Source organism: Egretta garzetta, unplaced genomic scaffold (assembly GCF_000687185.1).
Source record: "Egretta garzetta isolate BGI_Z169 unplaced genomic scaffold, ASM68718v1 scaffold59, whole genome shotgun sequence".
Taxonomy (NCBI): domain Eukaryota; kingdom Metazoa; phylum Chordata; class Aves; order Pelecaniformes; family Ardeidae; genus Egretta; species Egretta garzetta.
Genome location: NW_009267230.1, coordinates 5,274,189 through 5,287,253, shown reverse-complemented (window position 1 = coordinate 5,287,253; position 13,065 = coordinate 5,274,189). Strand labels below are relative to the sequence as shown.

The following is a 13,065-nucleotide window of genomic DNA, read 5'->3' as shown; positions in this document are numbered from 1 at the left end:
CTGTACTGAGTGAAAACACATTTCATTCTTCAACCTCATTCTAAAATTTTTTTCAGACTCCTGTATGTTATGCTTTGTAGTGATACTGCTTGTTTCTAAGCAAATGATCCAGAGCCCTTCCTAGATATAACATCTCTGCTTTATACCATTAGCCTTACATCTCAACTTCCGCACACAAAACAGATCACACTTAAACAAGTTGTGAATCAGATACAACAACACACCTGCCGTAGCTACACCCCTGCTGCCACTGCTGGCTGGGAAAGGACTCCCTGCTGCAGAGGGCTCCTGGAAACCAAAGGTGGCCCCAGCCCATCTCAGTGGGACCAGCTCACTCCCCTTTGCCCCCATCCTTCACTTCTCTGCATTTTAATTTTTCTGAATTCAAATGTATTGAGCTTTTGCTCTCCATTCATATTAAAGACTGGTCCTGAAAGGTGGTGAATAGGGCTGACCAATTAAAAGATTTTCAAATGAAGCTGGGTTTTATCCACTTGGAACTGTTCAACTTTTTTTTTTTTTCCTGATAATTTAAGTATCTTTGAGAGTATCTGGGTATATTGATTGCCATTTCTTCCTATTTTACTTCACCTGCTGGAAAACAGCTCTGCTGTGAGGGACCTGGGAGTCCTGGCAGATGACAAGCTCACCATGATCCAGCAGTGTGCCCTTGTTGCCAAGAAGGCCAATGGGTGCATTAAGAGGAGTGTGGCCAGCAGGTTGAGGGACGTTATCCTCCCCCTCTATTATGCCCTGGTGAGGACCCACCTGGAGTACTGTGTCCAGTTCTGGGCTTCCTGGTTCAAGACAGACGAGGAACTCCTAGAGAGAGTCCAGAGGAGGGCAACAAAGATGATTAGGGTTTTGGAGTCTCCTTCTCTGGAGATATTCAAAACCCGCCTGGACGATGTCCTGTGCAACCTGCTCTGGGTGAACCTGCTTTAGCAGGGGGGTTGGACGGGATGATCTCCTGAGGTCCATTCCAACCCTTGCCATTCTGTGATTCTGTGACATTTTCATTTTCCAGTCACATGTGCACAGGTTTTTTTCAGATACAAAACGGAGAAGAGAAACAAGGACAAAGCAAGGTCTGGGGGAGCAGCAGGGAAGAAAATTGCTGAGAAAGGAAAGAAAAACTGACACACACACCCCAAACTGAAAAATTTCTGTTTTCGTAAAGGAACTTGCAGTTCTCCAAAGAGTTGGCAGGAATAACACTAGTCTGGTACATAACGCAGGTTCTACTACAGTCTATGCTCCTCAACACAGGACACTCATATTTTTAGGGATACATTAATTTTGAAGTAGGATGTATTTCTTATATTTATTAGGTGTTCTTTTCCCAGATCCAGAAATAAACAGAAATTATAGTATGCCTAAAAGGAGCTGCATGACAACTCTCTAAAGGCAGTACCTGCATTGAAAATTTTAAAAGATTGTATAACCACAGCAAAGATATAACAAAATGCTCAGCTTCTCTAACCCTACAGGAAGATGTGCTACAATATCTCCACAGCCAATCAGCAGTACTACAACCCTCAGACCAGGAAACTCTTTAAAGTACAGTATGTGTGAACATTGCAACGGGGACTTTCTCATTGCAGCTCTTTCTTTTTCTCTTCTTTATGCTTGTAGGATGGCAAGGCAGATGTGAAGTCACTCATGGCGAAATTTAACACGGGTATCAGCCCCACAGAGGATGTTTCTGGTAACAGTCGACCCTTCAAAGTCCCAGGACAACCTATCCATACAGGATTGCAGACGAGGAAAGCAGCACTTGAGAAATTTGCAAGTCAAGGAAATGCAGCTTCTCCTTCAGGACCCAGTACCTTTCACAAACCTGTTCATGCTAAGCCTCCTCTGGGGGTCAAGCCTTCAATTGATGATAAAACAGAGAAGGATCCAAAGCCCCCATATTTGAAACCAGTGGCACAAAGGTTTGGGGTTCAGCTTCAGGCAACTAACAGAGAAAATGATGGAAAATCTGGATACACTAAACCCCTCACCAAAACCAGTGACTTGGCAAAAGAAGAGCCAAAGCCTCTGTATCCAAAACCTGCAGGGAACAAGTTTCTTAACTCTGCTCCTCATGAGAAAGAAAAAAATCCTCTGGGAACAAAACCAAATTCAAATCCTACACCACAGGAGAGTGAGGCAAAACCAGCATTTTCAAAAATAACTGGAGTTAAGGAAAAGTTCATGTCTGCAACACAAGAAAATGAGCCAAAGCCGCCTTTCTCTAAACCACCTCTTGCACAGAAACCTTCTCTAAGCCATGAGGTCTCCCACAATGAAGACACTTCTAATAAAAATGTTTTTCTGCAAAAAGGACTGTCGGGGCCTAGACCAAATATACACTCATTTAAAGCAGCAAAGGAAATGGATGAAAATAGCAACTGTGCTGCAGAAGCTGCAGGCAGTCATTTTTCTAATGTGGCTCTGAAGCCTACTGGTCACTGGTCCAGCTCACCTCAAGGCACCCCCAAAAACGTGGACGAAAAGACTGAAGAAAAGGGAATGAGCGCTGCCAAGAACATCTTTCTCAACAAAATCATCCAGGAAGAATCAGGTTCTTCTTCTCCTAAGTTCCCTAAGATGAACACAGTGCTTGCTGCAGGAAGGCCATCAGGTGGATCACAAGAGAAAGAGGATGGGGATGGGAGCTCAGGAGCCCCCAAGAGGAAAGCCTTGCCCCCGCTGTTCAAGCTGGGCCAGCCCCCACAGAAACCCAGCAGACCCCCCAGCGTGGACCTGGAAAGGTTCCGGAAGAGCAGCCCAAAAGACAGTGAGTCCTCTCTGTTGTTCCATTCTTGGGTATTGGCTTTTTTATACATATTGTACCCGATTCAGTTCAGGTGGAATCCCCTCTTTTGTTCAGAAATAACATGAGATTTGTGCATCAGACAACCCCTTAAAGCTCTAATTTATGCTTGTGTCTCTTCTGTACAGGACAGAAATTATATTCTCCTTCCATCAGCGATAAAGTATAGGATGCATGCTTTCTGTATTGGGTTTATTTGTTTTTCAAAACTACTTAGGTGTAGGTATAACTTGTGTCAGCGAGTTTTTTTCTCAACAGACCTTTAAGTACGTCCTGACTTCCTATAAATGAGGTATTGGTGTTGTGTGTCTGTTCTCAACAGTAACTTCCTGGGCACAGCCTGAGGGCCACCAAAATTATATACTGCAACCTGTAGTAACCACACTTTTTTTTCTCTTTTTTGCCTTTCACAATGGCTAACCATAGTGTGACCCTGTAAGTTGCTGTATTTTAAAATTTGTTTAGAAAGTTGAACGTTATGCAAAATTACAGAATCAGTTGTTCCCACATGAAGCTGCATCAATTTTATACCCAGATCTGAATCCTGGCTCCAAAAGCATCTCCTAGACCTAGTGTTTTCTGTCAGGTTTGCATGACTTCGGTAGAGTGGCAGTTAGTAGCACCTGAAGCTCTGTCTCAGTATTTTTGTGAAGAACTGAGCCTCTGAACTTTCTGATGGTTATAATCCAGGTGTGAATATTAAGGCTTGTCACTAGGTTTCTGTAAAATTTGAGATGGTCTTGTGCGAGATGAGAGCTTTTGTAAATACATTCAAAATATCTGGAAGGACACAAACCCCCATGAAAAAAAGAAATTGCTGTAACTCCACTCCCACAAAGAGTTCTGCTTCAACGAGTTCCTTTCACCAAATAAGACAAGTTGCAGCAACAATATAAGCTGTTTCTGAGGCACTCAGAGTATGCCCTTGAAAATCTTATGTAAACATGTACTTTCCTAAAGTTAGACCCACATGTCCACTGTCACCTCTTCAAAGGAGAGATCAGTTTTGAGGAGGTTCTGAATGTCCTTAATTCTCCCTTAACCCACCTGTTTTTTAAACTTTTGCGTGAAGGTTTTCCCCCAAAGCTTTTAGGCAGTCTTTGACAATTCCAAAAAGTTAAAATTGGAATGGGTGATGCCAATTGACACATTCCTATTTCAAGTTTTATAGTAGATGAAGGAGGCTTTCTCTTTTTTCTCATAGGAGCAGGTGATAGGAACAATAATTGCATAAGAATTCTGAACACATTTTAAAATCAAGGCTTTAAGTTGTATGGGTCCAGATGAAAGCTGTTCTTGATCTTCGTGCATGAGAGAAACAAGGACAGAAATAAAAAATTATTTTTCTGTTAAATTTTTGTATTTGGCTTGGGTTTTTTTTCTTTTTTTTCTTTTTCTTTTTTTTTGTTTCTCTTAATGCACTGCTGTCTGCATTAAGCTCAGGAAGCCAAGAATATATTCAAGACTCATATATATTATTTTAGCTCAAGTAATTTTAACCAGTTATGTCCTGCAAGTAATTACATCAGGTGATACACACAGCTAAATAACTTCTGATAATGAGGGGCATTTCACCTACATTAGTCTGCCTTAACCATCTCCCTCAGAGTTAATTAAGCTGATCAAACTTAGACTCTTGCATTTTCAGTGTAGTCAGTGGGAAAAGGAAATGCTCAGAGTATTAAAGTTAGGTGTCTAATGCGGCTGACAACAGATGCTCTGAATAACCCCACACTGTGCCTGTGCAGTACACCAGGTACATTCATGTAATGTATTGGACACAAAATCTGTCCTTGTTCCTGCCATGTTTAGAATACAGTATGGCTTGGGCTTCAGCAGTTTTGAATGCACATAAGAGTGGTCTTCCTGAGACAGTAGACATTCAAAGGGGTTACAACAGGATGAAAAAACTCAGAGATTATTTTGCTAAAGACAAAAAGGCACACTAAAAACATAAAGCGTGCATGCAACTATATATTCTGTTACTATTAATTCCACTCAAAAATTAGGAGTGTACCACCAACATAAAATGTACTTTCTTGTCAACTGCTACATTCTGATTTTCCTGTGTTACCCTGCAGTTACGGAAATGTTCTCACAAATCCATGATCAGGGCCAGATCCTCAAATGGTGTAAATTTGTGTCTCTCTTTAAAAGAAATATGCCAATATACAACAGTCTGAGCAGCTGCCCGTTCTCCATAGAGCACTGTTCAGAATGACTACCTTTACCCAAGTGCCCAGAACAGTCTTGAAATGGAAAGGCTACATTTTCAGCAAATGACACCAGCAAATGTTTTGATTAAACAAAAAAAATAAATAAATCTTTCCTAGATAGAAATTTTAGAAGTCCTGTCAACAACTGGGACACCCAAAACTGCAACTAATTTTTTAAAACTACATTTTTTAGTTTATTCTAAGTAATTAATGGAGGAATTATTTTATTTGTGTGTTTGTTTTTTATTCATTTATTTAATTTTTTTGCTGGTTCTTATGCAGTTACAGACACAAAGTAGAACTTTTGTTAGGAGGAGGATCTCCAGTTGTCACTAACCAGCACTAGTGCAGCCACTGGCCTGGATGAGTCGCACTGGGAACATAAGCTAAGGATGGAGTTACCCAGTGTGGTGGCACAGGTTGTACTCCAAACTTGTTGCAAAATAACACACACAACTAAGTAGAACTGAAAGGTCAGACATGGCCTTCTTTACTTCCCAGTCTTTGGGTCAAGGCAAGACTGAAAGATTTAGAAACCTCATCAATATGAAGCTGTTTATAGTGGCCCTCAACTTAGTGGCCTTCCCCCATAGAGCTGGCATGTAGATCCTGATGTTCTGTTTGGCTTTAAACTAATGCAGCTCATTTCTTTCTGGCCAGAACTCTCCGTAGAACAGTTCTGGTGTAGAGACCAGATCCTGAACAAACTTGTTTTCCATGCAACAGTTATTCATTGCTGCTGCGTTTCTTGGAACATTAAACTCAAATGACAAAACCTACCTGCTTTGGAAAGGCAGTTACACTGAATTGGTTTTTTTTTTTTGGTTTTTTTTTTCAACTGTCATTTCAAGAATCAAAGTCATGTCAGGAAGATGCCACCCCCACAGCACAAATTCTTCCTGCTCATTACTTTGTCCTCATAAACAGCAGCTTGACATAGTTGTTTAATTTGCTGCTGTGATTCAGGTGCTGAATAAAAAGAACAAGCAAATGGAAATGTTTTTTCCATCCAACAGAGCTTTCTGAGATCTAACCTTTGGGCGTTTTGATCTGCACTAGGGCAAAAGTTAGGCTTTGTGTTGTCCTTCGAGAAAAGCTCCACGCATGGCGGCTGTTATACTTGTGTTAGGGGCATGTGAATGTGGTGCAGAAAATCTTGTATTGCTTGATTTAAACTGGGAGTTTGAACTTGGCTTTCTGAGAAGTATTGTCACCCCTTTTTCTTTGCTTGTTATCCTTTCCCATAAAAGCTGCTTTACCATTTTTCGTAATCAAGTATTCACTAGGCATGAAATAACTAAAGTTAGAGGTCAAAGGGCTTACTTTAGATGCAGCGATCTTCGTCATGTGTGGGAGAAGGTTTTAAACTGTCCACCATGCCTGCATGAATACTAAGGGAGACTGGTTTGGTGTTGGCCTTGCTTAGGATTAGAAATTTTCACATGGTCCTGAAAATCTTTTAATGATAAAATTTCTGTAGATACAAGTGTCTTGCTGAAGGAAAGTATGACTACTGATGCATTACTATTTTCCAGTCAAGGCAGGCTTTAAGAAATTCCTGTCCAGGCCTGTGAATACATGACTCCAGTAAATTCCTGTGTTATGTCCCATTACAGCAGTTTTCCCTGAGAGCAGATCATATTTACATCAGCTCAGAATCAAGGAGATGCATGTGCTTTCTAGATTCAGAAAATTATACTAATGATACTGTTTTATAATAAATACCCAAAGTGCAAACAGGGCTTTGTTAGAAAAAAAGAAGAGAAGCAAAGCCATTTTGCTGACAGCTTTCTATGTGAGGCCACAACCATACCGTTGCTTTCAGAGGAGCACTGCACCTGGGCGGACCTCGGTGGGATGGTGTGTGTACAGACGGCCACCCACATGAAGTCAGTTGAAGGCTCAGAGCCCCTCGTGCTCTAAGCACCTCTGAAAGCTTTGTGAATGATCAGCACTGGGTCTTCAACTAGGGAGAATATTTTGAGCTGTACCGGGAGAAATGAAACTGCACTGCATCTAAGAGAAAAAAAGATATTTAAGAAAGAAAATTCCCAGGATTTATGATTTGAGTTATGGTTGTGTCTGCAGTCCTTGTTGAGTTTCTGTTCTGCAATGGACTGTGCACCCACACAGTGACATGGCTGTTTGAGTTGGGTAAGAAAGCCAGAGAGAAAGAAGGAATTAAAATTTGAGGTGCATTGTCAAAGTTATCGCAACACTCTGTTGGCAAAGTAATTAACAATAAAGCACCACTCCTGAGAACAGTAAATGTCTTAACTGTCTTTGCAACGCCCCTTAGAAGCAGTCAGTTGTTGCTTTTACTTGCTGGCAAGATGAAACACCAGCTTCCAAAGTTATAAAGAACAGGGGATTTTTTTTATCACAGGATGTCATGGCTGTTTACTGCAGAATCTGGACTTAAAAGGTCAATGTTTTGGTTTTGGTTTTTTTTACTTCAGTGCTACATTTGATAAAGTTCTGCAACAGCTCAGTATTAAGGTGTAATACACAAAGAATACAAAAAGAATTGTAACTTGAGCCAAATAATCTAAGACAGATGAAACTAGAAGTAAGCGATGATACCAAACAACACTGTTCAGAGTGGGGTGGGGGTAGCTGTGTGTAATGATGTGATGCCTCTGTTTTCACAGGTGAACTATAGCACACCATGAAACCCTTGTACAGCTCAAAAGAGTGTCAAAATGATAATTTCAGAACAGCATGATAATTACGTGCAACATAATGCCTGGACTTTGCTATACATAGCTAAAATGTTGAATTTTAAGCAATATCAAAAATGTGCTGAAGTGAGACTACTTGTGAGAATTTGAAGACCTTCAAGGCTTTTTACCTAATCCTTTATTAGATTTCATGATGGTGATGTCTATTATTATTAGTCCCCCATACATTTACCTGAAAACTATGGAAATGAAGTTGAAATTATGATCACACAGATCTGCCAAGAACTTAACTTTGCTGGAAAGCAACTACAAAATCTGGACAAGTAATCGTACATTTTTTTTAGTGGCAACAAATGTAAAAGCTCTTCAGCTTTCCTCTAAGTACATTCCTCTCTCTCCTTCTCTGAAAGTGAGAGAACCCAAAGGATTCTTCTTTCAGCAGCATTATACTGAATAAAATTTATTTTACATGTCTGAGAAACAGAAGAATCCATTTCTGAAGTTCCTAGAAATGAAGAATGATGCTCAGATGAAATAAAGTCAAAGTTGTACACTTATTATGAAAATCAGACCACAGTGTATGCAATCCCACACAATGTACATAGTTTGGTACAAGTGCAATGACACCACCTGCATGGGTCTGATCCCAAAGGAGTTGTCTCACTCATGCGATTGGTGCAAGGTCAGTTTCAAAAAAAAAGGTTTGAATTCCTGTCTAATTTCAATATTATTTCTTTGGTCATCTTTCAATAGTTCAACCTGTAAGTTCCAAAAGACCAGTTGAATTAAATTTCCCTCAGTCTTTTTGCTCACCTCTTTGTTATCCAGCTATAATTACATGCACCGTAATTACAGAATATGCATGTAAGACTAAATTTTTCAATAACCAAAGAGTGAGCACATGCTTTCAGTCTGCTTCAGTGAGAGAGAAAATTTTTCATATTTTTAAGAGTCTCCACAGGAAAGAATATTAATACTATGGAGGAAACCCTGCCACACTGAAGTTTTTGAAGCATTACCTCTAATTGGTCAAGGATTTGCCATACAATTCTGCTAAAATATGTGGACAAGACTACAAATTAAACTGCTATTATGGCTTACAGCACTGAAAAAGATAAATCACTGCAATTTAAAAATGAATGCAACCATCCTGATAAAAATATGAATGAGGCAAGTTATTTATCTACTTAAGGAAATAGATAAATCTAATCCAAGTTATAGATAAAATAAGTCTTGAGGGAAACCAACATTTAGTATTTCCCTGCAGAAGATTGTTCTGGGGACAACATACACAAAAAGCATTGCAATTTAGTATTTAAACTCATTGCCTTTGATTATTTCCTTAGCTACAACAGACTGCAGTATCTTTCAAATAACTTAATGTATATTTTTAGTTTAAAAGGAATAAAATATATCCACCAATAAACCATCAGAGGACAGTTCTCAGTTGTGTATTGTCATAGCTTCTGTAATTGGGACATTCATAGATCTTCCTCCAAAAAAATGCTTTTTTTTTTTGTTAGGTGTTACGTGGCATAATAGAAAAAAATAACAGTAAGATATGGGTTGTTTATATCATAGTATGGAGGCAGAGATGTATTTTTTCTCATGTATACATTTGTTGTAGTCTACATATGAATTCTAGAGTCATTCCGACACTTGACTACGGTAAATCCCATTGAGTCAGCTACAGTCATTCCTGAGCAGAGATTTCAGAATCTAAGATGCAGAGTTTAGGACTCTGAAGATAAGCCATGTGAATGCACCTGTTAATTCTGTTGCATAAGCCTAAACAATCACTTACTAGCAATTCCAAGTACATACCAACATGCGGTTTGAATTGTTTTGAGGCCACTGCTGTTTTGAATCAAAGTATATGCCTAACATACTCTCTCAGTAGGCCTGGACTTCTGTAAAGCTGCAAAGGACTGAATGAAACACATGATGTGTTATGCTGTATCAGAAAACAATGTCCACCCTCCAGCAGGGTCAGTGCTGGAAGGGTTTAACACAATGTCTTTGGGATTACACCACATACAAAAGGAGTCTTTGTGAGGGAGTGTTGAGAACGCTTGTTAGAAAAGAGAATTTATAAGGAGGAAGGAAAAAGACAACTATGATTTTAACACGGAAGGTGACAGAAAGAAAACTGCTAGAGAGAAAAACAGTAAAACTGATGGAACTGAGTAATTCTCTCTGCTTAATTATGTTTCCTCGCTTTAGTTTCTGAAATCTTGTTATTTCCTGTATCTATTTTGATTCACATGAAGAAATACTTTTGATGAACCTTCATCACTTGGTTGCATTACATGGGTCACAGTACACAAGTAGCTCTGCTGTACCAAAGCTGCAAGTATTCTGAAAACTGTCCATATCACAGAACATAATGTGAATATAAATTGTATTAATAATTTTAATTTAGAGGAGAATAATATGAACTGGCCGAAAGTTTCCCATTCTTTAAGTTGATACACATTTTGCTGAAAATCTACTTTGCAAGTAATTGTAGCAATGAAGTTTATCCAGCATATCACATTACTTTACAGACAGCTTTATGGTAAAGCTGGGAAAATAACCCCTTTTTTCCTAGATATGCAAAAATACTGTGGTGATGAGGTTCTGGACATGTTGCTGGTACTATTATTGGAGAATGCATCTTAAACCCTGAAAGACTCGTGTTTAGCTAGCTGGAAAAAAAATGCTTTATAGTCTGTTTACTCATAATTACAAGAATGTTTGGCATATACTTCTCATATATTTGAAGTTTGATACATACTGAAATTTCTTTTTGAGCTGGGAAGTCTTATTGTCTCTGTACTGTTTAAATAATATTTCCTTAGTGGCTCACAGATGTAAAACCTATGCAGCATGCACAATGTTTGAATTTGAGACAATATATAAATACTGGATCAAGTATTTCCATCTTTTTATTTCTTAAACCTATTTTGGTTCACAGGAAGAAACACTTTTAAAGAATCTGCATCATTTGGATGCATTACACGGGTGACAACACACAAGTTAATAAGTTGACTAATTGGTCATCCAAATAATTCATTATAGGAACCAGCCAGTCATTCCTGAAAGGTTTGATCTTAATTATTAAATACTACAGTAAGTATTCAATACTTACAGAGACAAACAAAATATTAAGCATTTCATAGTAAAGATGTTAGGAAGCTTTTGAAAGAGTATACCAACAATTAATTTTATCCTAAAAAGTGCATTTTATTAATGAACATTTCTGAAGTCATTGGTTTCTGTTCAAAACTGAACTGTCCTAAAACGTCTGCATTTGGAACAATGTTCCTTGTTTGCAGATCCTGAAGAGAAAATTTTCAAAACCCCACTATTTGAATGCAAGACTTTGTGCATAGGAATTTTCTGTGCAACTCATGTTTTATATACCAGTGTTAATACTCCTATGATTAATTTTTAACTAAAATTGCATGATATGTATGATGTAGTTTTTCAGATTGAACAATAGGTTTATGAAATTATCAACCCCTTCATCAATTTGTTAGTTGAAATAGCCACATTTTCAGTAAATTTATTGCAGTACGTTTTCTTTTGCTTGCCTTTGCATCACTGTATACTTTTTCTTTTGCCTTCTCTTTCAAATATGATTCACCAAAGATTTATTTTAAACTATGCTATCTTACATGTCCTCCACTTCTGAATACTTCCAATTGCTGTTATTTTTCGTTGCATATGAAATGGTACCATGCAATATAAAATTAACTGGCTCGGGTTTGTAAATATTTCTTATTAAAAAAAGAACTAATCATTAAGACTTTTTATCAGACAATGGAAAGTTTCACCTATAGATCAACTGGGAATTAATTTTATGTTCCTCTTTAGATAAAGACAGGCTTCTGTGTACGCTTACGCATCTGTAGTTTGAAATCACTTCCCTTACACCAGTCAGCATTGCCCAGACAAAGCGTTATGAATTATTAACCTCATATTTAGTCACCATAAGGCTTAGTCCTGCAAGCTTTTACATACTGAAGTACTTTGGATGAAACCTGTGGGGTTTCTTCTGGGAGTAAGTTACATGCATATTTAATTTTTCAGCTGTCAATCTTAAATGTAGATTTAGATGATCACTTTCAGGTGTGGCTTATCCTTCATCTGTTTGTCTCTACATTCTCACAAAGAATGGCAAAAACCCTCTACCAGGTATGTGATCTGGGATCTAATATGTCATGTCCATGTCATTTTGAGAATACAATGCATTGAATAGGTGTTATGTGTTAGGTGAAATACCCTTGAGGTAAATCTGTGCATTTGCTCTGGAAACGAGATTTCCCAACTGAGATCAGTGAGAAATTCTTTTTAAAAAAGGACAAATTCCCCATCTGCCCTGATCATGTTTTTCATGCTGTTTGAGCAATGATCAGCAAAGTAGTCTTAAAATGGATGGAGACCTGTACTAGACCTATGCCAGGTCTCCATTTTCCCCTTTCCTCTTCCTCCAAAATTCCGCCTTTTTTTTTGAGGTGATTTCCTTTGTACAAAGCTGAAAAAGCAGCTTTACCATCTAACTGGAAGTAGAATCAGGAATGATGAAGAGAATGAAAAAAACCCAAAATTAAGAAAAGATTGTACCCAGGCGTTTCTTAAAGTGGGGTAGGGACTCAAGGAGGGCAAAAATCAAAAACTTTCTGTAGTCTTTGTTTTCAAGGTGTGAGCAGTGTCTCCAATGATCTTTGTGCCCCTGTTGTTATGGTATGTCTGACAACAGCATAATCAAAAGCACTGAGCTTCAGTACTGTTGTAAGTTTACCTGCTTACTTCGAGCAGCTCCAAAGCAGCATAATTGTGAAACCTGAAACCATGGCTTTGTATCTAAATGAATAGACTGGTTAGGGAAGCGGAGCAGAGAACAGCTCTCTGCACATTATTAAGTGGATGATCAGCTGCTGCAGATGTTCTTGCAGGTTCTTAGCAAACCCTCTGTAAAACCCAGAAAGCTTCCCAGGTCTTGCATGTAGAAATGGTGAAGTGTTTTGCAGTAAAACTGAAACCAGGTGTTGCATTTGCAGAGTAGCTCAAAAGCATTTTGCTTTGTAAAAGGATGCTTCTTTCAAAATGCAAAACTTTTGACGATGTAACTGCTTGAAAAATCCTGAATTCCTTTTTTATAAAAACTAAAGAAATTTGTTTAGAAAATTAAAATTCCAAGCATGTTTTCCTGCAAAATGCTTGGAGTCTTCTTGCAGTAGCTGATTATTGTCAGGTTTTCTCTACATTAATAAAAGCAGAAGGGGTCCACACCTCAGTAGCTCACTGCATGAGAGGTCAAAGGGAATAAGGTCTTGCCAAAGGCCATACTCTAGGCCAGGGA

The 13,065-nt window shown here is 38.5% G+C and overlaps 1 protein-coding gene across 3 annotated transcripts in view; it reads left to right on the top strand.

The window, feature by feature from the left end:
- Positions 1 to 13,065, top strand: part of FYB1 (FYN binding protein 1) — a 68,723-nt gene that overhangs the window by 22,341 nt on the left and 33,317 nt on the right. For all 3 annotated transcript variants that reach the window (XM_035902684.1, XM_035902686.1, XM_035902685.1), the window contains exon 2: positions 1,636 to 2,785. In XM_035902684.1, the coding sequence (XP_035758577.1) occupies positions 1,636 to 2,785 (1,150 nt within the window). The remainder of the gene's footprint in view (positions 1 to 1,635; positions 2,786 to 13,065) is intronic.